Source organism: Zea mays, chromosome 7 (assembly GCF_902167145.1).
Source record: "Zea mays cultivar B73 chromosome 7, Zm-B73-REFERENCE-NAM-5.0, whole genome shotgun sequence".
Taxonomy (NCBI): domain Eukaryota; kingdom Viridiplantae; phylum Streptophyta; class Magnoliopsida; order Poales; family Poaceae; genus Zea; species Zea mays.
In genome coordinates, this window is record NC_050102.1 from 23,503,073 (window position 1) to 23,525,831 (window position 22,759).

The window sequence follows — 22,759 nt, forward strand, 5'->3', positions numbered from 1 at the left end:
CGCTTCGGGAGTCTCGAGTTCATGTCCCTCGACGGCAACTACGACATGGTACTCCTCCCCTTGCGGCACGACAACAGCGACGGTCGTCAGCTTGCCCGACGGTGGCGAACTCGATGACGTCTCCCCCCCCCGTGATGGAAGAGCAGCATCCGGGTTTGTCCCGCCACCCTCCTCGCCGCAGGAGGAGGAGACGGGGCAGCCGTGGCCAGGCAGGAGGCGGCACCTCGTCGGCTGTCGGTCCAGAGTGAGTCGACGACGCCGGCACCCCAGCGGGGGACATGCCGGGTGTTGTCCTCGCACCTGAGACAACGATGGATGTCGTTTCACCGCGACGTGCCAACCCCAAGCGGACTGATGACGCCAGCACTCTCGCAAAGGACTTGCTGGGCGTTAGCCTCATACCTGAGATGACGGTGCAATCCGCCCCCAACGTGACTTCACCACCGTCCATCGATCAAGAGGTACCGTCCATTTTCCACCCTATCCCTTTTAGATTCAGCTTAGATCCACCAAGCGACCCCGCTTCGGTGAGCGCTTTCGCTAGGGCATATCCTAACCTCCCGGGGTACCATATGTGGTCAACCTGGGACTGACTGACGGCCGTCTCAACCTACGGGCCCCCGGGTTCCGAGGAAGAAGACGACCCCGACTCCGGTTGGGATTTCTCCGGGCTCCGTGATCCCAGTGTCATGCGAGACTTCATGACCGCATGTGACTATTGCCTCTCCGGTTGCTCTGACGATGGCCACAGCCTTGACGACGAGGGTTGTGGCCCAAGTCACAAATGTTTCCATGTCGATCTGGGGGTCACGACGAAGGCAACCACCTTGGTATGCTGGAGGATGACGATCCGCTTGGGCCTGCTTCTCGCGTTGACATCCCGCGGGATCTAGTTGTGGTCCCAGTCCCTGCGGGGGGTCAGGACACACAGCTCGAGCAAATCCGCGAGATGCAGGCCAAGCTCGACGAGGAAGCAGGGCAACTTGTGCAGCTCCGGCAAAACATCGAGCAGGAGAGGGCAGGCCGAGCACTCGCCGAAGAAGCGCGTCATCGGGCCCGGGACGTCCAATGCCGTATCGTTGACGATGCCCGGGCAAGGCTGCCCCCGGCCTCCAGCGGGGTCGGCCAGAATCTAGCAGCAGCAATGCTACTCCGAGCAATGCCGGAGCCATCCACTACCGAGGGGCGGCGTATCCAGGGAGAACTCAAGAATCTCCTAGAGGGTGCCGCGGTCCGACGTGCTGAAAGCTCTGCCTCCCGAAGGCAAGGGTGCCCCTCGGAGCATCGCGCAACGACTTCCTGACTCATGCGGGAGGCCTCGGTCCGCACCGGGCGCGCGCGAGACGGGACGCCTATAGCCCTGGATCGCCTCGGCGACGAGCACCACCGCCGCGACCGTCGAGCCTGCCTCAAAGAGAAGGTGCGCCGGGGCTACCACCCCAGGCGTGGAGGACGCTATGACAGTGAGGAGGATCGAAGTCCCTCGCCCGAACCACCAGGTCAGCGAGCCTTCAGCTGGGCCATATGACGGGCGCCGTTCCCGGCTCGGTTCTGGGCCCCGACTACCATCACCAAGTACTCAGGGAGACAAGGCCGGAGTTGTGGCTTGCGGACTACCGGCTGGCATGCCAGCTGGGAGGAACGGACGACGACAACCTCATCATCCGCAACCTCCCCTGTTCCTCTCTGATGCCGCCCAGGCCTGGCTAGAGCATCTGCCTCCTACGCAGATCTCCAACTGGGACGACCTGGTCAAGGCCTTCCCTGGAAACTTCCAAGGTACGTACGTATGCCCTGGGAACTCCTGGGATCTCTGAAGCTGCCGCTAGCAGCCAGGGGAATCCCTGCGAGAGTACATCCGACAGTTTTCAAAGCAGCGCACCGAGTTGCCCAACATCACCGACTCGGATGTCGTCGGGGCGTTCCTCGCCGGCACAACGTGGTCGAGTACGAGGCTTTGGTTAATGGGCTGCACATCGCCATCGAGCTAGGGGTTCAGCGCCTCGACGCTCGGGGCGACCCGCAGTTTGTCATCGACCAAGTCATGAAGAACTCCCACTGCCGCGACCAGAGGATGGAGGCCTACTGCAACGAAGTTCAGCGCCTGGAAGACAAGTTCTATGGGCTGGAACTCAACCATATCGCTCGACGGTACAACGAGACTGTGGATGAGCTGGCTAAAATAGCCTCGGGGCGGACGACAGTTCCCCCGGACGTCTTCTCCAGAGACATACATCAACCCTCCGTCAAGATCGACGACACGCCCGAGCCCGAGGAGGCCTCGACCTAGCCCGAGGTACCCTCGACCGCCGAGGGTGAGGCCCTGCATGTCGAGGGAGAGCGGAATGGGGTCACGCCAAACCCGAACTGGCAGGCCCCGTACCTGGAATATCTCCTCCGAGGAGAGCTGCCCCTCGACAAGGCCGAAGCTCGGCGACTGGCGCGGCGCGCCAAGTCGTTCGTCATACTGGGTGATGAAAAGGAGCTCTACCACCACAGCCCCTCAGGCATCCTCCAACGATGCATATCCGTCGCCGAAGGACAAGAGCTGTTGCAAGAGATACACTCGGGGGCTTGCGGTCACCATGCAGCACCTCGAGCCCTCGTGGGGAACGCCTTCCCACTAGGATTGTACGCTCCTGCCAAGGATGTCAATTCTACGCGAGACAGACGCACCTGCCCGCTCAGGCCCTGCAGACAATACCCATCACCTGGCCATTTGCTGTGTGGGGTCTGGACCTTGTCGGTCCCTTACATAAGGCACCCGGGGGCTTCTCGCACCTGCTGGTCACCATCGACAAATTCTCCAAGTGGATCGAGGTCCGACCCCTAACCAGCATCAGGTCCGAGCAGGCGGTGGCGTTCTTCACAAACATCATCCATCGCTTTGGGGTCCCGAACTCCATCATCACCGACAATGGCACGCAGTTCACTGGGAAGAAGTTCCTGGACTTCTGCGAGGACCACCACATCCGTGTGGACTGGGTCGCCGTAGCTCACCCCATGACGAATGGGCAGGTGGAGCGTGCCAACAGTATGATTTTGCAGGGACTAAAACCGAGGATCTACAACGACCTCAACAAGTTTGGCAAGCGATGGATGAAAGAGCTACCCTCGGTGGTCTGGAGTCTGAGGACGACGCCAAGCCGAGCCACGGGTTTCTCGCCGTTCTTTCTAGTGTATGGGGCCGAGGCTGTCCTATCCACGGACTTAGAATACTGTTCCCCGAGGACAAAGGCGTACGACGACTGAAGCAACCAGACCAGCCGAGAAGATTCACTGGACCAGCTCGAAGAAGCTCGGGACGTGGCCTTACTACACTCGGCGCGGTATCAGCAGTCTCTGCGACGCTACCACGCCCGAACGGTTCGGCCCCGAGGCTTCCAGGTGGGAGACTTGGTACTTCGGCTGTGGCAAGACGCCCGAGGGCGCCACAAGCTTACTCCTCCCTGGGAAGGGCTGTTCATCATCGCTAAGATTTTGAAGCCCGGGACATACAAGCTGGCCAACGATCAAGGCGAGGTCTACAGCAACGCTTGGAACATCCAACAGCTACGTCGCTTCTACCCTTAAAATGTTTCAAGTCGTTCATGTACCTCGTTTTCTTTACGTACACAAATAAAGTGTAACCGTCAAGGGAGGATCAGCCTTGCCTTGGCAAAGCCTGACCCTCCCTCAGGGGCTAGAAGGGGGAACCCCCTCTGCGTCAAAATTTTCCTCGGAAAAGTTTTCTACCAAGAAAGGTTTTCTACCAAAACGACTTTCGTGCTTTCGACTATATCGATAGCGGGATCCTAAAAACGACGAGAGTGCACGTAAGCGGCAAGGCCGACCGAGCCGAGGGACTCCTACGCCTCCAGGATACGGATACCTCACTCATCACCTTCCGTGAAAAGTAACTCACGCTCGGATAAGCGATCCTGCTACCGAACAAGTCCTAACGCTCGGGTAGAAAACGACTTTCGTACCTTCTCGACTATATCGATAACAGAATCTTGCAAACGAGTGAGAGTGCACGTAAGTGGCAAGGCCGACCGAGCCGAGGGACTCCTACGCCTCCGGGATACGGGTACCTCACTCATCGCCTTCCGCGAAAAGTAACTCTCGCTCGGATAAGTGATTCTGCTACCGACGAACAAGTCCTGATACTCGAAACAAGAGGAAAGGAAACGCAGCTTTATAACACGACAATAAGATGTTTAGGCCTCAGTGGCCGCGAAAAACATACGCATACTCCAAGCAAACTGTTCTGGCAGGATCAGGCATTGGCAGGGCCACCCTCAGCATCGTCTTCACCCTCGGCAAGATCTGGCCCGGCCCCAGACGGCGACGCGAGCGGAAGGATCTCCACCTCAAAGGAGGACGCCAGCACCGCGCTTGGGCCTGCCACGGTCGCCTCAAGCCTCTGGACCTCGGCTAAGGTAGCCTCATCTTCGTTGGGTAGGCAATACCCCTCGCTGAACCGCTCCAGATCCACGTCATAGTGGGAAGCGAGCACGGCGAAGGCACGCCTAACGCCATGGTGCAGCGCCCCACGGAGTCTGTTGCGCACATGGCCGCCCAAGGCCCGCAGGTGACTCTAGGGGGAGCTATCCGAGGGGACGTCGTCGAGGCCAAAGGCCCGGCAAAAGTCCGAGATGGCCTCGGACATAGCCACGCGGTCGGCCTCCTTCTGCTCGGCCGCCTGGGCAAGCACCTTGACGGACTCGTTAAGAGCCGTCTCAAACTCTGCAGAAAGCCGAACAAAATTCTTCAGACACGAGTTGAAGAATGAAGCTGAATCAAAGTCACGAAGCGGTCGAAATGTACCTTCGGCCCGGGCATGCTGCTACGAAGCCACGGCTTAGGCGGACTGGGCGGATCCGACGGCCACGACCAGGTCCTCCGTAAGGGTCCTGGCCCGAGCAGACGCCTCGGCTAGCCGCTCCATAGCCTCAGCCAGCTGACCCCTAAGGTCCTCAGCCCGGCCCACGACCTCGGCAGCTTGGCTTCGAGATTGGTCCCGCTCGCCGATGACCTGGCCAAGCTTCAGCTGCCGCTACAGCAGCTCCATCCGTGCCGACGCCGCCGCCGCCTCCGACTTCATCTCATCACGGAGCAGCCGAAGGTCCGCCACCTCGGTGCTCCATTGGGCGAGGCGTTCATTAGCCTCGGCAAGCGCGGCCTTCTGGGACCGCAGCGAACCCCAGACGCCGCTCTCACGGTGGATGAACAGCGACTTGGCGGTGCTCATATCCGCAAGTTCCTGAGGAAGGAAAGCAGGGTATTACAAAGAATGCCCCGGTCACGCAAGGTGTACGCCCAAATTCTTACCTGGAAGACCCTGGGAACGTCCTTGTAAAGGACCTCCATGGTCAACCGAAGCGACCTCATTGCTGCCTCGGCATGCTCACGGAGCTCATTCCGAGACTGCTCCTCCCGCTCATCGTTGAGGAAAAGGAGGAGCTCCGAGGTGCCGTGGCTCCAGAACCGGAGCGGCTGCCCGCGCCACTCATTGGGGTTGCGCTGCGCGGGGATAAGGCCGCTGCTCCCCAAGACGGGCCGCGGTTCTGCGTGCCCCTCCACTAAGGCATCGGGTCCCCCTGCAGTCGACGCGTCGAACACCATCGCCGTCGATATACTGGGCCTCCCCTCGACTAAGGTGGTGGGCCTCCGATCACCGACCTCGGCGACGGTGGCCGCCCTCTCCTCGTGGCCGAGAACGGGGAGGTCGGGGACGACCACGAGCGGTGGCACCTCAACCATCCCGACGTCGGAAGCAACAGGCAGCTCCAGGGGCGAATCAGCGACGGCCCCGACGAGAGTCAATGCCGGCGCCGACAACAAGTCAGGCGGGCTTGGGGCCACGGCCGCGTCAGCGGTCTCCCCCGGCGCGATGGCCGCCCCGATAGAGGGGTCAGCTTGGGAAGCTTGCCCCATGGCAAGTCGCGCCGCCTGGGCCCCCCGCTCGAGGGCGCCTTGCGTGGAGGCCAGCCAACCGGCATGGCGCGCCGCGGCACCAGCTGCAGAAGCCGGTTTCGTATTGAGGGCCTTCCTAGGGGCCAAACCAGCCAAGCCCTGCCTCCGCTTGCTGAAAGAAAGAGCAAGATCAAGACACACAGAGAAAAAACCAAAACAGAGGTATCCTCGGATACTTACCCGCTCCGGACCAGGGCCAATCGTGCCTGCGGGGAGGCCCCTCAGGCCTTGGTCCCCGCAGGCGCTGCCAAGGGTTGCCCCGCTGCCGACTCCGGCGCCGCCTCCATCTCGGGCGCCCGAGGCGCCGAAGGGGCGGCCCGCCCAGGCATCGTCATGACGGCCGAAGGACCAACTTCTTGTGCAGCCGACACGGGCGCCTGCTCTTGGGGGACAGGCGGATCAGCCTGACTCCCCGGAGTCACCTCAATTACCTCGGCCAAGGGATCAAGTACCCCATCGGCCTGCCTCCGCTCCTCGGACCGGGACCTTGATGTCTCGGCCCCAGGTACTGATGGTGCCAGCCCGCTTGGAGGCTGGCTCGGCGACCCCTAGCCTAGCCTCAGATCCGGGCTGAGGCCAAGACGGGCCACCATGTCGTCATCCTCGTCATCATCATCATCGTCGTCATCGTCAGGCGTCTCCGGCGACGGCTCCCTCGGGAGCCCGTCCCTCTCCTGCCTCCGACGACGCCTCTCCAAGGCTTCCCGAGCCCGCATCCGCTCGCGGGCCCGGGCCTTTTCCACGTCCTTCTTCTCCTTTTTCTTCTCCACGGCGACCCTCCGCGTGGCTCGGCCCACCGCGTCCTCCGGGACCGGTGGCAGGGAGGGTTTATAAAACCTCAACCCCTGGGGACGAACAAAAACCCCCATAGTAAGAATCAAAGGCAACTCGGTGCAAAACAGAAGAAGGATCGGACACTTACCAGGGAAACGTACCCATGGTCGGGACGCATCGCGGGCTGGGTAAGGGCGCCGGCATCCAGCCTCCCTACTGTACCCGCTACCTGCCTGCGGAGGTTGTCGGCGGAGAGGGAGGCCGAAGACATCTGCGAGCCCTCCAAATCGACCCCCGGCTTCATCTCCGAAAGCGGCAACCGCCGCTCTGCCAAAGGAAGCACCCTCCGGCGATGGATAGCGGCGACGACCCCCGCAGCGGTAAGGCCCCCATCTCGTAACTTCTGCAAGGCCTACAGAATAGGCTGGAGCATCTCCTGTTTCTCGTGCATGGCCCCCCAGCGCCAGTTACTGCCAGCGGCGGTCACCACTCGTTGAGAAAACGACAAAAGCCTCCCGTCGTCGTTTTTGAGATAAAACCACCGGCGCTGCCACCCCTTGTTCGAAGACACAAGGGTGAGCAGGGATATACTGCTGCGCGCGCCCCTTCCTCAACTGGAGGGTGCAACCGCCGGCCCGCACCACCATATGGACCTTCTTTGCCTCCGTCGTCGAGGCAAAGAGCTCCGCGGAGAAGAGATGAGTCCACAGATCCCAGTGGGGGTCAATCCCCAAAAAACCCTCGCAAACCGCCGCGAAGATGGCCACTTGCGCAATAGAGTTGGGGTTGAAGTTGTGCAGCTCCACCCCGTAGTAGTGCAGAAGCGCCCGCATGAAGCGGCTCGCTGGCACTCCAAACCCCCGCTCATGGAAGGAGATGAAGCTGACCATGTACCCCGGCGACGGAGTCGGTTCGGCCTCGCTCGGAGCCATCCACTCCGGCTGCGGCCCACCGGAGAGGGGACAGAGCAAACCATCGGCAACAAGGGCCTCCAGATCCTCCACGACGACGGTGGAGGAAGGCCACCGATCGCGTGGCGGAACGACGGTCACCTTGTCAGCCATCGCCGAACGAAGATGGAGGAGGCGGAAGGGATGAGGTGCGCGGTTTTCTTTTCCCTGGCTATTCTCTTAGGTTGCGGAAACCAAAGCAGAAGGCGAGCGCAAATGGCAGGGTAAAGAACCACCGCCGGCCCCTCTTCTGGGTATATAAAGGCCCGGGCGAGATCTATTCAAAACTTCACCTGAACTCACCGTGGAATTCAAACTCAAAGGTGAAACGCCCGTTCCTCGAACGACTCGAGCACGCGCAACGTCCGCCCCGCGAATCGCCCGTTCCGTCGCATTAACTCCTCGGCAGGGCAAGCGACACCTCTGGCAGGCGAAGCAGGCGTTGTTTCACCTCCGCCATGATGACCGCGTCAAAAAAGGTGTGCCACACTATTTAAATTCATATCCTTTTCCTCTTCCTCTTTCTCTCTCTTGCTACAGGGACCGGGAAAGAGGATATTTCGAAAAGGATCCTTCTCAGCGAAGGAAGCGGGCCCCGAGCCCTCCTACTGATCAGGGGTTCGAAGGCTGGCCCCTCGGAAGGGTTCGACAGCCGCCACAGAGCACTCGGGCTCCGAGCCCATTACTGATCAGGGGTTCGAAGGCTAGCCCCTTGGAAGGGTTCGACAGCCACCCCAGAGCACTCGGGCTCCGCGCCCATTACTGATCAGGGGTTCGAAGGCTGGCCCCTCGGAAGGGTTCGACAGCCACCCCAGAGCACGCAGAGTGAGGGATGGGTACGTCTGTTACATGGCCGAGGCTCGGGCTACGCTCCCGAGGTACCCTAGGACATTTCCAAGACCAGCAGGAACGATTTTGTAAAGGAATCCCACCGGAGGGAGGCATCGAGCCCTCGGACCCTATCGAACGGGTCCGGGTCCGGCAAATCACTTGCAGGTACTTTTGGAGCGCGCCTCTGGGCCACTAGCCGACCCTTATGGAACGGGGCATGGGCGTCAACTCGGATCACCCGTTAGCAACTCACTGGAAACACCATGTTTGGCGCCCCCCGAGGGCAACATGGCGCTTTCCCCCCTTCCTCCTTGCGGAAAGGTGACGAAGGGGCGTATAATAGAAGTCGAGACAGTCCTTGATTGTCCTCTCGCTCCGTGCAGAGGCTCGGGGGCTGCTCTCGCAACCCGGCTACGGCCAAACTGTTGACAGTGTCAACAAACCAGCCTAAAAACTCGGAACCTGACCATGCACCCGGGCTATGGCCAGGCCGCATGAGGGAACAACCAGACCGGCCGAGGCATCACGAAAAGCATTAAGACCTAAGAGGAGTCAAACCACTCCTCCGAGGCCTCGGGGGCTACACCCGGTGGGTGCGCTCGCGCGCACCCACCGGAACAAAATATAACAGAGAAAGGCCGGTCCCCTCACAAAAAATGCGGCGAAGCCTCCAAGCGAGTACCAACACTCCCTTCGAGGCTTGGGGGCTACTGTCGGGTACCGTAATTAGGGGTACCCCCAACACTCCTAAACACGGCTGGTAACCACCCTCAGCACAAACCGCAAATACTGATGGGCGCAGTTCAGGTCAAGGCCTCGTCTACTAAGGGACGCATCTCGCCTCGCCCGAGCCCGGTCTCGGGCGGGAACAGTAGTCCCGGACGAATTCACGCCTCGCCCGAGGGCCTCCTCAGGCGGTGGGCGCACCCTCGGCTCGCCCGAAGTCCAGCTCGGGCAGGCTTCATTGTGAAGCAACCTTGGCCAAATCGCCTCACCAACCGACCGTATCGCATGCACATTTAATGCGAGGATCGCCTGACACCTTATCCTGACATGCGCGCCTCAGTCGACAAGGTCGAAATGACCGCAGTCACTTCGCCCTTTCAATGACCGACCTGACAGGAAAACAGCACCGCTCGCCCCGCTCCGACTGCTGTGCCACCCACCAGGGTAAGACTGACAACAGTCGAGTTCAGCCTCGGGCGCAACAGGAAGCTCCGCCTCGCCCGACCTTAGGCCTCGGCCTCGGGAGGAGATCTCCGCCTCGCCCGACCCCAGGACTCGGCCTCAGCCTCGGCCTCGGGAGGAATCGCGTCCTCGCCCGACCCCGGCCTCGGCCTCAGGAGAAATCTCCGCTTCGCCCGACCTTGGGCTCGGACCAACCGCACCACAGGGGATACATCATTACCCTACCCCTAGCTAGCTCAGGCTACGAGGGAACAAGACCGGCGTCCCATCTGGCTCGCCCCGGTAACAGGTAATGATGGTTCCCCGCATGCGTCCATGACGTCGGTGGTTCTCAGCCCCCTACCGAAGCAAGGAGATGTCAGCAGGATCCCAGACGCACCGCCAGCTGTGCTTCTACAGGGCTTAGGCACTTCTCTGACGGCCACGTTATCGCGTACCCAGGGCTCAAGCACTTCTCCGACAGCCACGTTGGCATGTACACAGGGCTCAGGCACTTCTCTGCCAGACACGTTAGCGCATAGCTACACCCCCCCATTGTACATCTGGACCCTCTCTTTGCATCTATAAAAGGAGGTCCAGGGCCTTCCTGCGGGAGGGGTCGCGTGGGGACGAGCAAACGAACAGGCTCTCTCTCTCCCTCTCGCGACACTTGTAACTCCTACTACGAGCATCCCCCGGTGCGAGATAATACAAGCCGCAATCCCCTCTTGTGTTCCATCTTGCGCCAACCCATCTGGGCAGGGGCACGCATCGATAAATTCACTGGTCGGCTCGGTTGAGGGTCCCCCGGGTCCGAAACGCCGACATCGTTATAATTCACCGGACTGTCCGGTGTAGCACAGGACTGTCCGGTGTGCCAAGCGAAGCAACAGTTGTCCGCGCCAACGGTCGTCTGCAACGCTACAGTGCGCGACTGCGCGCGCAGAAGTCAGAGCATGCGCAGAAGGCGCACCAGACAGTGAATAGTGACTGTCCGGTGCACCACCGGACTGTCCGGTGGCCCCGTTGTCAGAAGCTCCAACGGTCGGAACCCAACGGCCTGGTGACGTGGCTGGCGCACCGGACAGTGTTCGATGGCACACCGGACTATCCGGTGCGCCATACGACAGAAGCCCTCACCAACGGTTCTTTTGGTAGTTGGGGCTATAAATACCCTCCAACCACCACACTTCAAGGCATCCAAGTTTTCAGCCATCAAACCTCATACAAGAGCTCTAGACTTCATTCCAAGACACAAACAAAGAGATCAAATCCTCTCCCAAGTCCAAAGATCATTCCAATCAAATAGTGACTAGTGAGAGAGACAATTGTGTTCATTTGAGTTCTTGCGCTTGGATTGCTTTTTCTTATTCCTTCTTTCTTGTTTCCAACTCAATTGTAATCAAAGCAAGAGACACCAATTGTGTGGTGGTCCTTGTGGGGACTTAGTGTCCCATTTGATTGAGAAGAGAAGCTCACTCGGTCTAAGTGACCGTTTGAGAGAGGGAAAGGATTGAAAGAGACCCGGTCTTTGTGACCACCTCAACGGAGAGTAGGTTTGCAAGAATCGAACCTCGGTAAAACAAATCATCGTGTCATCCGCCTTATTTGCTTGTGATTTGTTTTCGCCCTCTCTTTCGAACTCGATTATATTTCTAACGCTAACACCGGCTTGTAGTTGTGCTTAAACTTTATAAATTTCAGATTTGTCTATTCACCCCCCTCTAGGCGACTTTCACCTTGCGTTAAGGAGCCATAACTTCGTGTTGCTTAGCCTTCAAAATTAGAGGGACTAGAGAGGACGTCACTGTCTTGCCTGTCTCTATTTGTCCCGCAACCAAACACATCCTTAGATTTTTATAAAAGACTCTAAAATATAGACAACTTTATAAACGACGTGGGAGTAAACCAACAGACTTTCCAAATACTGTCCATCAATATTTAAAACACCTCACAATCGGTCTGAATAAGATACATGTGGTGTTTGTCTAAAAACCCAAAACGTACAATACAATAGATAGATTTTATACGCTAAAAAGAAAAAAAATACTTTAATGCGCTTGACATAAGATACTAACACAAAATACTACTAGCAGATTTTCGTATCCACTCGGCAAAGTACATTTTTATTTTTTTTATTTTCCCTACCAAATTTTTTGTAATGTGTTCTACACTATATAGACCTACATATACTATTTTGAGACAATTAGAAAATTGTTTTCTATAGCTAGTAGATTTAGTTCGTTTATTTGAATTTCTTCGAAAAAAACACATTTGAACTGCACGTCACTTGAAACTTGGAAAACCGTGCATGCAAAAATGGTATCCATGCTACTTAGCACAAGTTAGGACCGATTTCAGGAACGGATCGGAAACTTCGAGCAACATGCTCACTAAACATGGCCGTGAACTTGCCATCCACATGTTTAAAAATTGTATAAAACACAAACAAAGTCAGAAAATCATGAAACTTTTCCACGTGTCATGATATCATATGTAGAGGTTGTGATAAAAAATTGAGAATGTTTAGACAAAGTTGTGAGACACTATGTGTAGAAACCTAAGAGAACTACACATGAAATCATAGGTTTCAATGTGGATCTCTTAGGTTTGTACACATAGCGCTTCATAGTTTTCTCAAAATTTTTTCAATTTTTTATCACAGCCTGTACATATGATATCATGACACGTGGACAAGTTTCATGATTTTCTGACTTTGTTTGTGTTTTATACAATTTTTAAACATGTGGATGGCAAGTTCACGGCCATGTTTAGTGAGCATGTTGCTCGAAGTTTCCGGTCCGCTCCTGGAATCGGTCGTAACTTATGCTAAGTAAAATGAATATCATTTTTGCATGCACAGTTTTCTAAGTTTCGAGTGACCTGCAGTTCAAATCTAAATTTTCCGAAAAAATTCAAATAAACGAACTAAATCTACTAGCTATTGAAAACTCGGTTATAATTGTCCACAAATGATAAATATAAGTCTACATAGTGTAGGAACATACCACAAAAAGTTTGAGAGACAAAATAAAAAAAATAAAAATATACTTTGTCGAGTGTCTAGACACTACACGACGGTTCACCTACAGCGACCTACGGTTGGTTGCTAAAACGGCCTTCAGCGACCTACGGTTGGTCGCTAAAAACCTTTAGCGACCCATAAGGATGGTCGCTGTAAGTGCCGTCGCTAAAGGCTTTAGCGACCGACATCTTTTTAGCGACCGACCGTCCGTTGCTAATATTGTATATTTAGCGACCAATGGTGGGTTGCTGTATTATAGATTTAGCAACCAACCGTAAGTTGTCATACTATACATTTAGCAACCAACAGAAAGTCACCCTTTTTACAGGTTTTTATTAATAATATACATTTAATTAAGCACCATAAATCACAGATTTTTATACACAAATCATAGACATACACAGTTAATCAGTATACCACATTCATAGATCCATCACATAAACACAAAAGCACCACAATTATATATTCACAAAAGCATCACAATTATAATATCATTCACAACTAGATCACTAATGTTTCATATCACTCCAGCTATTGTTCAAAAGCCAACAACTACATCACTCTAGCACAATAATCACAAAGAATTGAGGGTAACAACAGCTCCTCTCATTTTGCTCTACATACTTTCTTATGTTCCCCTAGCACAATAAAAACTTAAGGACAATCCAGATTATGATCCATGCTATAGATCCTGTCTGAAGCATCCACTCAATGAACTCATTTGACCGTTCTTGCTGAGGTTTGGCGCCGTTTTGATAGTTATGGAAATATGCTGATTCTGATTTGCGGTTGATGTACTGCGTACCACCTGTGTCTTCCGAGAGCCAGACCTAAGGGTGTTGAAAATCCTCTCCAGCGAGTATGGCCTTTTCTTTTCAAGTTTTATCTGATGAATCACAAGTATGAGATGATATGAAACCTCCTACCAACCAGGAAACTGGAATGAAGAGTGGAAAAAAGAGTTATAAATTCAGAACTGAGAAACAAGCGCACCACAAGCTTTTGTATGGCTGCTTCAGCTTTCTGCATATTCTCCCATACAGTCATTTTTTCTTCCTCTCCCTCAATCCTTTATACAAAAAAGCAAGTACATCCATTAGTGTTTGAGAGAACAAGGTAAATGTGTTACAGCTAGTACAAAAAAGCAAGTACAAAAAAGCAAGTACATCCATCAGCTTTCCCATGTTAACTCCAGTGAAATTGGAAATAAAAGAAAGTAGTATGAAAAAGGCACGAAAACATTCTGCATAGCAGGTTTCCCATGTTAACTCCAGTGATCTGAGACAACCTCTCTTACAAATGATGACGTCTATAGCAATGAGAGAACAAGAACATGGAAATTGCAGTAGTAAATATTTGTGGTCAGTGATGGGAGAACATAAGAATGGAAATTGAAGTGATAAATATTTGTGGTTCTCCTCTTACCATGCATGAATGTATTCATAATCGTCAGCAAGAGTTTTTTCTTCCAAGCCTGCATGAAAAAGAATGGCATCATGTTGTTTACCCAATAAAACTATGCCTCGTGGAAGACAAGTCCAAGGCAACATTGAAAAATAGTATATGGCACCTCAAACACATTCGATCGGATCTGTATTCCCATCACTAAAGTTCCATATTGTCGAGATCAAGCTACTCCCTCTGTTTTTTTACATGTCGTATTAGGTTTTGTCCTAAGTCAAGCATTGCAGCATGTAAAAAAACAGAGGGAATATGAGACTAATTAGGTGTGTCACCTGTGTGTAGTAGCCAGTGTCTGATGATCCATCCAGGTTCAGAGTGAGAGCTAGAACCATGTTGAACGTGTCACCAACACGCATTGAATAGACCTCAGTAGCAACATCTAGTTGCATGCACATTTCGATTTGAGTAACTGCACATGGACATTATTGAAAAGAAGTGGCATTACATCATCTGATATTTGCAGCAAGATAAAAGCAGAAATCTGAATAATCATGCTTTGAGCGATCAAAGAACTGCATAATGCAGAGCAAAGTATCCAATTGCTAGCAACGATTTACAGGGCAGCTGAAATTAAGGTGTTGCTAAAGTCCCAAAATCATAATGCCATTACGCTGAAAACTGGCTTACCATTTTCCTTCTAAAAAAATCAAAAGAACAAGCTACCACAAAAGATAATATAGAAAAACGTAATAGCTGAATTCTAACTCAAAGCACTAAAAAACAAATATGTAATGCAAACAGATGCAGAATACCTCATCAACAGAAAGATTTACTATCAAATTGGATATCGACTTGGCAATGAATTGCACATTAAGCTTATCTTCAGGTTGAATCCTCAAGCTTATGTTCCTATCAGATAGGATAGAAGATAACACAGGGAGAAGAGATGTTATCTCTTGCACTTCACATGACACTACAACACTAGCAACAAAAATGCAAAAAATAATGGGAAACACCTTACCTTTGAAGGCACGACAGATTCCACACATGTTGAAGCCTGGGATGTTGTCTAGAGGCCAAAACACGGGCAGAGCTGGCCGCCTGGGTCTGAGCATCGACGGAACCAGCGCCCTGGTCGGAACCGGAGTCGGGGCAAGAGGGAATAGGCCTAGGCAGTGGCAAGGCACGTGGGGTCGAGCTCGGCACTAGGAGCCTCCGCATGTAGAAGCTCGACTGCAACTGTTCGACGCTCACGGGGAGGAGATTGGCTGCGGCTGCTTAGTGCCCGCGAGGAGGAGCTTCGAGCTCGGGTTAGCAGGCAGCATCACCTTGGCCTAGGCGCGGAGCCGCAGGTTGGTCTGATCACTGGTCAGAACAGGGGGCTCGGAGGTGGACAGGGGCACTGGGCACGGTTGCTCGTTGCCTATGGTCCAGGCAATGGAGCTCGGAGGGAGAGGGAGAAGGGATGGCGGCGGCTGCTAGGAGCCAGGGGCGGCGGCTTAGGGTTAGGGAAGAGGCAGGGGGCGGCTGGCTCATGGGCCTAATGGGCCAAGGGTTAGTTAGGTTAGTTTTTTTCTTTTTTTCTATTTCTTTTTTTCTAAATTCAAAATCATATTTTAAATAACCCTAAAATTCATAATAATTAAACCAAAATTATTTTTAGTGGGGATAAGGCTGAGAGTAGCTTGAGCGGTGGGTAAGAGAAAATTTCTAGTGGGAATCAAGATCGGTACCACTCCAACGCCGAACACCGGAGACGAGCCCGACAACGTCTGCTCGCCCTGGAAGGCGGGTGTTCGATGGCGCGAGACGGCGAGAGCCGAGAGGAGATAGACGGTGACGGGCATAATTCTTCCGTCGCCGCTCCGTCACCTCCCCCGGAACCAATGAGGACCGAGCGCAGGGGCACGACAGGGCTAAGGGCGAGCTCGGCGAGCACCAAGGGTGAGGTGGCAGCGGCACCCTCCACGGCTGAGGGAGGGGGCGGCCATGGGAGAAGTGACGGCGGCTGCGCGCGTGGAATAGGGTTCGTTTGTTTGTTTAGTAGGCCTTTAGATGGGCTTTGATGAGTAAATAAGAAACATAAAAATCACATACCCCTATAGCGACCCACCATCAGTCACACAGTTACCTCTATAGCGACCGACCATAAGTCGTTAAATTTCTAGACTTTTAGCGACCCACAGACCGTCGCTATAAACATATTTAGCGACCAACTGTCGGTCCATACCTTTTAGCGACCAACCGTCGGTCCCAAATAAGGGTCGCTAAAGATCAACCGTCGTGTAGTGAGAGAAGACACTCGGCAAAGTGTCCTTTGCCGAGTGCCCAATATTTGGCACTCGGCAAAGACTGACAGCCGTCAGCTGTAGACGGCCGCTAACGGTCCTTTGCCGAGAGCCATCTTTGTCGAGTGTTTGATTATCGGCAAAGCAGTCTTTGCCGAGTGCTTGGCTGTGCCGAGTGTCCTGCACTTGGTAAATAAGATCTTTACCGAGCGTAGAACTTTACCGAGTGCCCGATAAAAAACACTCGGCAACCCGGCCGGTACTCGGCAAAGGCCCGGATTCCGGTAGTGAGCCGATACTGATCAACTTCTAGAAAGTGCTAGCATCGTCGGCACTGCCCAAGAAAAAATATGTGGAAAGTAGAGCGCGTGCACAGATAGAAGAGGGAGATGGCGAGGCAGGCAGGCGCTCGATAAATATACCTACCAACGTCGACGGGATAGCTAGTAGGATAGAGTAGAGAGATAGAAAGAGCTAGTCTGTTGGATCAGGATTTCATCCTCGTTTTTCTATTTTTACCGATACTAATCAGTTTAGCTAGACTGTCGGTGGTGGCGGCATCACATACACAGGAGGGGTGCCGACAGCCGCCGTCAACGCTAACAATAAAGGTACGACAGAATTTGCACAACTAGGCTAGGACTCCATACATCACACAAGTTAGAAGAAGAATTGGCTTTATGAGGTATTAGGATGATCCTGAGTACATCTTTAGTTCTAAAAGCAGCGACCCAATTATCACATGCATTATCAAAAGTATAGCTGGAACGAACAACAGAGGGAAAGTGACTCAAAGCTCGATTCTGTAGGCAGCCGATCACATCAAAACTTGAGTTAGGGTAGATTCTGTAGACCATTGTAGGCAGCCGATCACATCAAAACTTGAGTTAGGGTAGTAAAAGCAGTGTAGCAGAGATCCTAATCACTTGGAGATTTGAGGGTGGTGACTGAAAAGCTCCATGTGGTGTGGACACGTAGGTAACGATGTCTAAGCAGTGAAAGCGAAGACCATGTCATCGATGTCCGACTTGACATTGCTGTAGATGTTGTCGATCAGCTCGAAGATCACCAGCTGTGTCCGTTTCATCCAAAATTGAGAACGCGAACATATATGCATGCATATTCATCGTACGTAAAAGGGGAAAGTGTTCTCAACTGATAAGTTGCTCTCGACGCCGTGGCCGCGGAGCGCCGCCTGAACGTCGACACCGGTGAGGGCCTCCTTCCTGTCGAACACCGTCTCTCTGTCAAGAGGGGTGCCGCCGCAAGCGCTGGACACCATCTTGCGCATGATCTCAAGCTCCTCCGTGATCTGCAGCGCCATCCACCACTGGGCACACCCCCCCTCCGCATACCACTTTACTGACGCAAATACCTGGTACACATTACCAAACACCTGCACAAACAAACAAACAAGCAGCCAGCAGTTTCTCAGCTGGAAATCAAAGCAGCAAAAAAAGAACAGCAAATGCAAACTTCACCGAGAACAGTGGGCGCCTTTTCTCCGCGGGGATGCGGCGCAACGCATCATCCAGGAGGTCGATGCATTCGTTCGCAAATTCCTTCAACCTCTCCTGCACGGCCTTGTCCTCTTCAGAAACTGCAAACGGCTTGTGTTCAGGGTAGGCTCTAAACAGCATGTCAGTCTTAATGGCGAGAACACGGTAGAAATGGTCCAACTCCTCCTGCACAAACGAACAGATGGTGTTACTGTAAAAGATGAAGTAGAAATCAAAAACCGAACGATCGATAGAGTGTAAACGAAACCTCGTCTGCCATGCGAAGGTCAGACACCTGCAGAAATTAGCACCATCGTCGCAAAGCATTAGAAAAAAAAGGTAAAATGAAACAGAACGAAAATAATGATGCATACATAATCTTCTTCAGAAATTGCAAGCAGTTTAGGAATAAAAAAAAACTAATCTAAATAAAAACGAGGCATACATAATCTTCCCCCGGGCCCAATCTGCTATCATCGACAGGAAGGCAAGCGACCTCGAACTCTTTGGGAGAAGCTGCCTGCTCGTAAGAAGAGAAAAGGAAACAGAAAAAAAACAAATCAGTAAGATATAGAACAACGCTGAATAATAGGATCCAAAGGACATATCTAACAAATCAGTAGCACTCAAAGACATCGGACTGGCAACAAAGATGCATCCAGTAGGCCATCGGAATGGGAGATCTGTTCTTTGCCATGGGCCATGGGAGAGCAAAACCACAACAACTGAATAGCGACAATCAGAGAAACAAACAGCCAAGATGCATCCAATAGGATCGCTGCTACCCTTAATGCATGCATGCATCATATTATTGACGTACGGGTTTCAAAAGAGAGACAGAACAACGCTGTGAGCCTGTGATATCATATACGTGCGTATCTCCCTTCGGAGTTCTCAAGAAAAATATCATCGGAAACAGAAAGCTAAAGCAACACGCCGAAACCAACGCGAAGGAGATGGAACAAGATCAGCATAGAACGAACACACGGAATCCGAGATAGTATAGCACACGCGAAGCTTACCGCGGACGAAGAAAGCGCGAGCCGCACGCCGTAGTGCCCTGTCCCGATCCTCAAGCCGGTGAGCACCCCGCTGCCGTTGCGGCGAGGACGGAGGGAGGGAAGACGAGCGGCGGCAGCGGCACGAAGAACCATGGACGCCATGGCTTTTGCCTGCTAGGGCTCGCCGGCTCGCGCAACTGGGTAGGGAGAGGAGAGAGGAGAGGGAGAGGGACGAGTGCGAGACTGCGAGTGGGTGCCAGACTGTCAGGAGACTCGCAACTTTATAGGCGGATGGGTGGCTAGGGGAAATAAATTCTTGGGTGTAGTTTTGTTGGTGTGCTCAACTATACTAAGATCAGTTGTGTCCTTCTGTTCTATAGCACTAGAAAGGCATAGATGAGCAAAAAAACACGAATAAAGGTATAGGTGAGCACACCACCCAAATTGAGGGCACCAATTTAAAAAACCCTAAATTCTTTGCATTCTAGATGCAAATACACGCTTTTGCAACCTATCACATCCACTAACTGGATACCCACATGAATAGAAGAAAAAAATTACTAAGAGATTATATTACAAATTTTGATCTATTTTTATGGACCTTCAGATGATAGATATGAGGGATTATAAATGCGTGTGTTTGTATCTGACATATAGAGAATGTTCAGCGTGTCCTTGCTACAAGAAGCCTAACCCGCTGGCAGTGAATTTGCTTTATTTTTAAAATTACTAGTTAGTTGCTTGTAGTCGGTACGATTTCTAATATATATTTACACCTTATTTAAATAAAATATTTATTTAAACATGACTAAACCTATAGATTCTATATCGAGTCAAACCAATATAGAGGTAGGCATGTGGTGGTGTATTTTCCCTAACACCGCGACGTTGCGCCTCACTTAAATCTCAATGCGGCGCAGCGTGGCCCTAGAGTCGGATCGCACGGATTTGGCTGCGTCTGATGGTGAAACTAGGATTTCGCCCTAAAGACGTCGAGCAACGATATGGCGAGGAGAGAGACGGATACAACTCGCGACGAGATATGTGGTGTGGGTGAGACAAGATAAAGTTTTTTCTCTCTCTTTTTTCCATGATCACGAAATTAGGGACGGTGAGGGACAAGGTACTGAAGTATAGAAGATCAAATAGGTCATGCATGGAAGGTCGACCCGAGGCACAACCCAACCTAGCTCGGCAAGCACAACCCAATAGTGTCGTGGCCCGGCTTGGAAGGCACGACCCATTTAATAGTGTTGTGAGCCGGTTTGGCGGGCACAACTCATTTAATAGTGTCGTGGCCCGGTCCAACACGATTCAAAAATCATCCCATGTCGGTCTTGCTCGATAACCTTGCCTTGCCTAGGCCTCCTCGCCATGCAGTGTCGGTCTAGTCTGGCACGATTATATTTTTTGTTTTAAAATTATTAGTATATATATAGTCGTGTCAAGTCCGGCTCGACAATCACAACCCATTTAATAGAGTCGCGACTCGGCCCGGTAGGAACGACCCAATAATGCTATAACCCAGCCCGAAAGACACGACCCATTTAATATTGTCGTGGCATAACCCATTTAATAGTCTCGTGGTCTGGTCTAACATGAGTCAAAATCGTCCTATGCCGATCGACCCAATAATCGTGTCTTGCACATGGGCCTTCTTTCAACCTACAATGCCGGTTCGGTGTGGCACAATTTTTTTATTTTCACATTATTAGTATATATATTTATAATAGTATCCATTACATAACACAAATCAACATGAGCTCTACCCGTGAGAAGATAGGGTTAAGTACTCTTGCTTTGCAACAAGGCAACTAGGGTTTGAAGCCCTTCCGTTTCTCTAGTTTTCTAGTTACTTTCTGATCTTATCCCTATTTTTACAACAAAATCAACCAAAATTGCATACATTTCAAAAACGAGGCAAATTTTGACCCAAAAAATTGATACCATCATGACCAAAATCGCATACATTTCAAAAACAAGGTAAATTTTGACCCAAAATCGATACCATCATAACGTAAATTGCATATACATTCATAGATCAAAGTATGTGCGACATCATGGCCTTCGTGCGTCTTTTTTTTGGTGGTGGAGAACCCCGCGAAGTTGGGAGGATGCGAGGTATGGAGATTTTCCCACTTTAGGGCTAGTTTGATAACACTGTTTTCCCAAGAGATTCTAATTTTCTCAAGGAAAATAAACTAATTTTCTTAGGAATATGGAAATCCCTTGAAAAAATAGGGTTCCCAAACTAGCCCTTAAAGATAATAGTGATTTAGATATTGCTTTCATCCTAAGTGGATTTGACTATGTAATTTATCTCAAATGGACATTTTGCTCATGCAGATTTGTCTCTAGTTTTCTAGTTACTTTATAATCTTACCCCTGTTTTTTACAACAAACTCAACCAAAATTGCATACATTTCAAAATCGAGGCAAATTTTGACCCAAACAATTGATATCATCATGACGTAAATTGCATATATACATTTATAGATCGAAGTATGTGTGACATCATGGTCCAAGGATTAATAGGATTGATAAAATACATATACTAGATACACTTTTTTGAAAGCTGATCTTTAGGCATGTTTCTTTTCTTGCAGGATTATATAATCTAGCTTATTTTATATAGATTAGATAATCCAGTTTATATAATCACTAGGTGAGTACCCGTGCGTTGCAACGGGAACATATAATACCATGATAACTTATATACAAAATGTGTCTTATATTGTTATAAAAAATGTTTCATAATCCATTTGTGACCCTAGCCATACATAAATTTTGTTATTTTAATTTAGTTGTTTCACTACTACATTGCAACCATCAGTATCATGCAGACCTCGATATATATATCATGATTTGTATGGTCTCATCATTGGAGAGCACGTGCCACACCTGCCGATAGAAGTTCCGTCGTACATTGTTAGTCATCAGGCACGCACCACCATACACGCTTGCTTAAACAAAAAGGCAAGCGTGTGTTTGCGAAGATAATTAAAGGCAGATCGGCACAAAAGCTACCCCGACGATGGCGAGTAGTCATTGTTGTCAGTCCTCCTCTGCGTCACCTCCGACGCCGAGATGATGCCACAATCCTTGATATAGTAGCCGTCGAACACGCACGACATGGTGAGTACCGATGACTCTTGGCTGGGCTGTCAAATGAAGTGCACCCCGGGCTCATCAGTGAGGTAGTACACCTGGTCGTTGCACCACCAGATGTGCTACTCCTCTACATACATCTTGTTCGAGGACACTCACACAACAACAACAATGGTCGTCATCCCAGCGCACAAGAATTCATGGTCGGCCAGTAGCGACTTACATGGCAGGTTGGGCTTCAGGTGGATGATGAGCTAGACGGCGTGATGGCGCCGTCGTCAGTTGCGATGCCTAGAACAACCCGAGAGTCGTCGGCATTGGCGACGATCATGAGGTCCCCCTGTTTGACGATGGATAGCGCGGTGCAGCCGCTCTGGACCTCGTCCAAGCGACGGCTGCGCCGGAGCTTGCCGTACATAGCGGCACATGGGCCACGTAGGATTGCTTTGAGAGGTCGAACTGGCAGTCGCAAGCTTCTTCTCGTCGTCAATGAGCGACGCCAACGCGAGCGCCTCGTGCTAATGGTGTTTGTTCAGGGTTTCCAGGAAAGAAACATCGATTCACACTAGTACAGAGAAGTTCTATAGTGGCGGTTGTAAACCTATTTATAGTGGCGTTTTTCGTAACCGCCAGTGCTAGGGGCCAGTAGAAATCATCATTTTTACAGGCGGGTAACTGAGGACCGCCAGTGAAAATCGATTTTCACTGGCGGTCGGCGTAATAAAACCGCCAGTGCAAATCGTTTCCAGGAAAC

General features: G+C 51.7%; 1 protein-coding gene across 2 annotated transcripts; it reads right to left on the reverse strand.

Moving 5' to 3' along the window:
- Positions 1-16,879: 16,879 nt before the first annotated feature.
- On the reverse strand, positions 16,880-19,152 carry LOC100276362 (uncharacterized). Of its 2 annotated transcripts, NM_001150168.2 has the most exons (6): positions 18,919-19,152; positions 18,342-18,416; positions 18,165-18,191; positions 17,879-18,082; positions 17,554-17,793; positions 16,880-17,469 (listed from the first exon to the last, which is right to left on the reverse strand). In NM_001150168.2, the coding sequence occupies exons 1-6, from the start codon at positions 19,057-19,059 to the stop codon at positions 17,386-17,388; spliced, it is 771 nt and encodes a 256-aa protein (NP_001143640.1). In that variant the 5' UTR covers positions 19,060-19,152; the 3' UTR covers positions 16,880-17,385. The 2 variants fall into 2 exon arrangements, with proteins under 2 accessions (NP_001143640.1, NP_001392961.1); NM_001406032.1 differs by lacking the exon at positions 18,165-18,191 and having other exon boundaries at positions 17,060-17,469; positions 18,919-19,135.
- Between the last annotated feature and the right edge of the window lie 3,607 nt (positions 19,153-22,759).

Coding starts and splice junctions, on each gene's coding strand:
- LOC100276362 (NM_001150168.2), bottom strand. CDS start 19,059: ATGGCGTCCATGGTTCTTCGTGCCGCTGCCGCCGCTCGTCTTCCCTCC. Junction 18,417..18,918: donor TCGCGCTTTCTTCGTCCGCG/GTAAGCTTCGCG, acceptor TCTTACGAGCAG/GCAGCTTCTCCCAAAGAGTT. Junction 18,192..18,341: donor TGGGCCCGGGGGAAGATTAT/GTATGCCTCGTT, acceptor TAATTTCTGCAG/GTGTCTGACCTTCGCATGGC.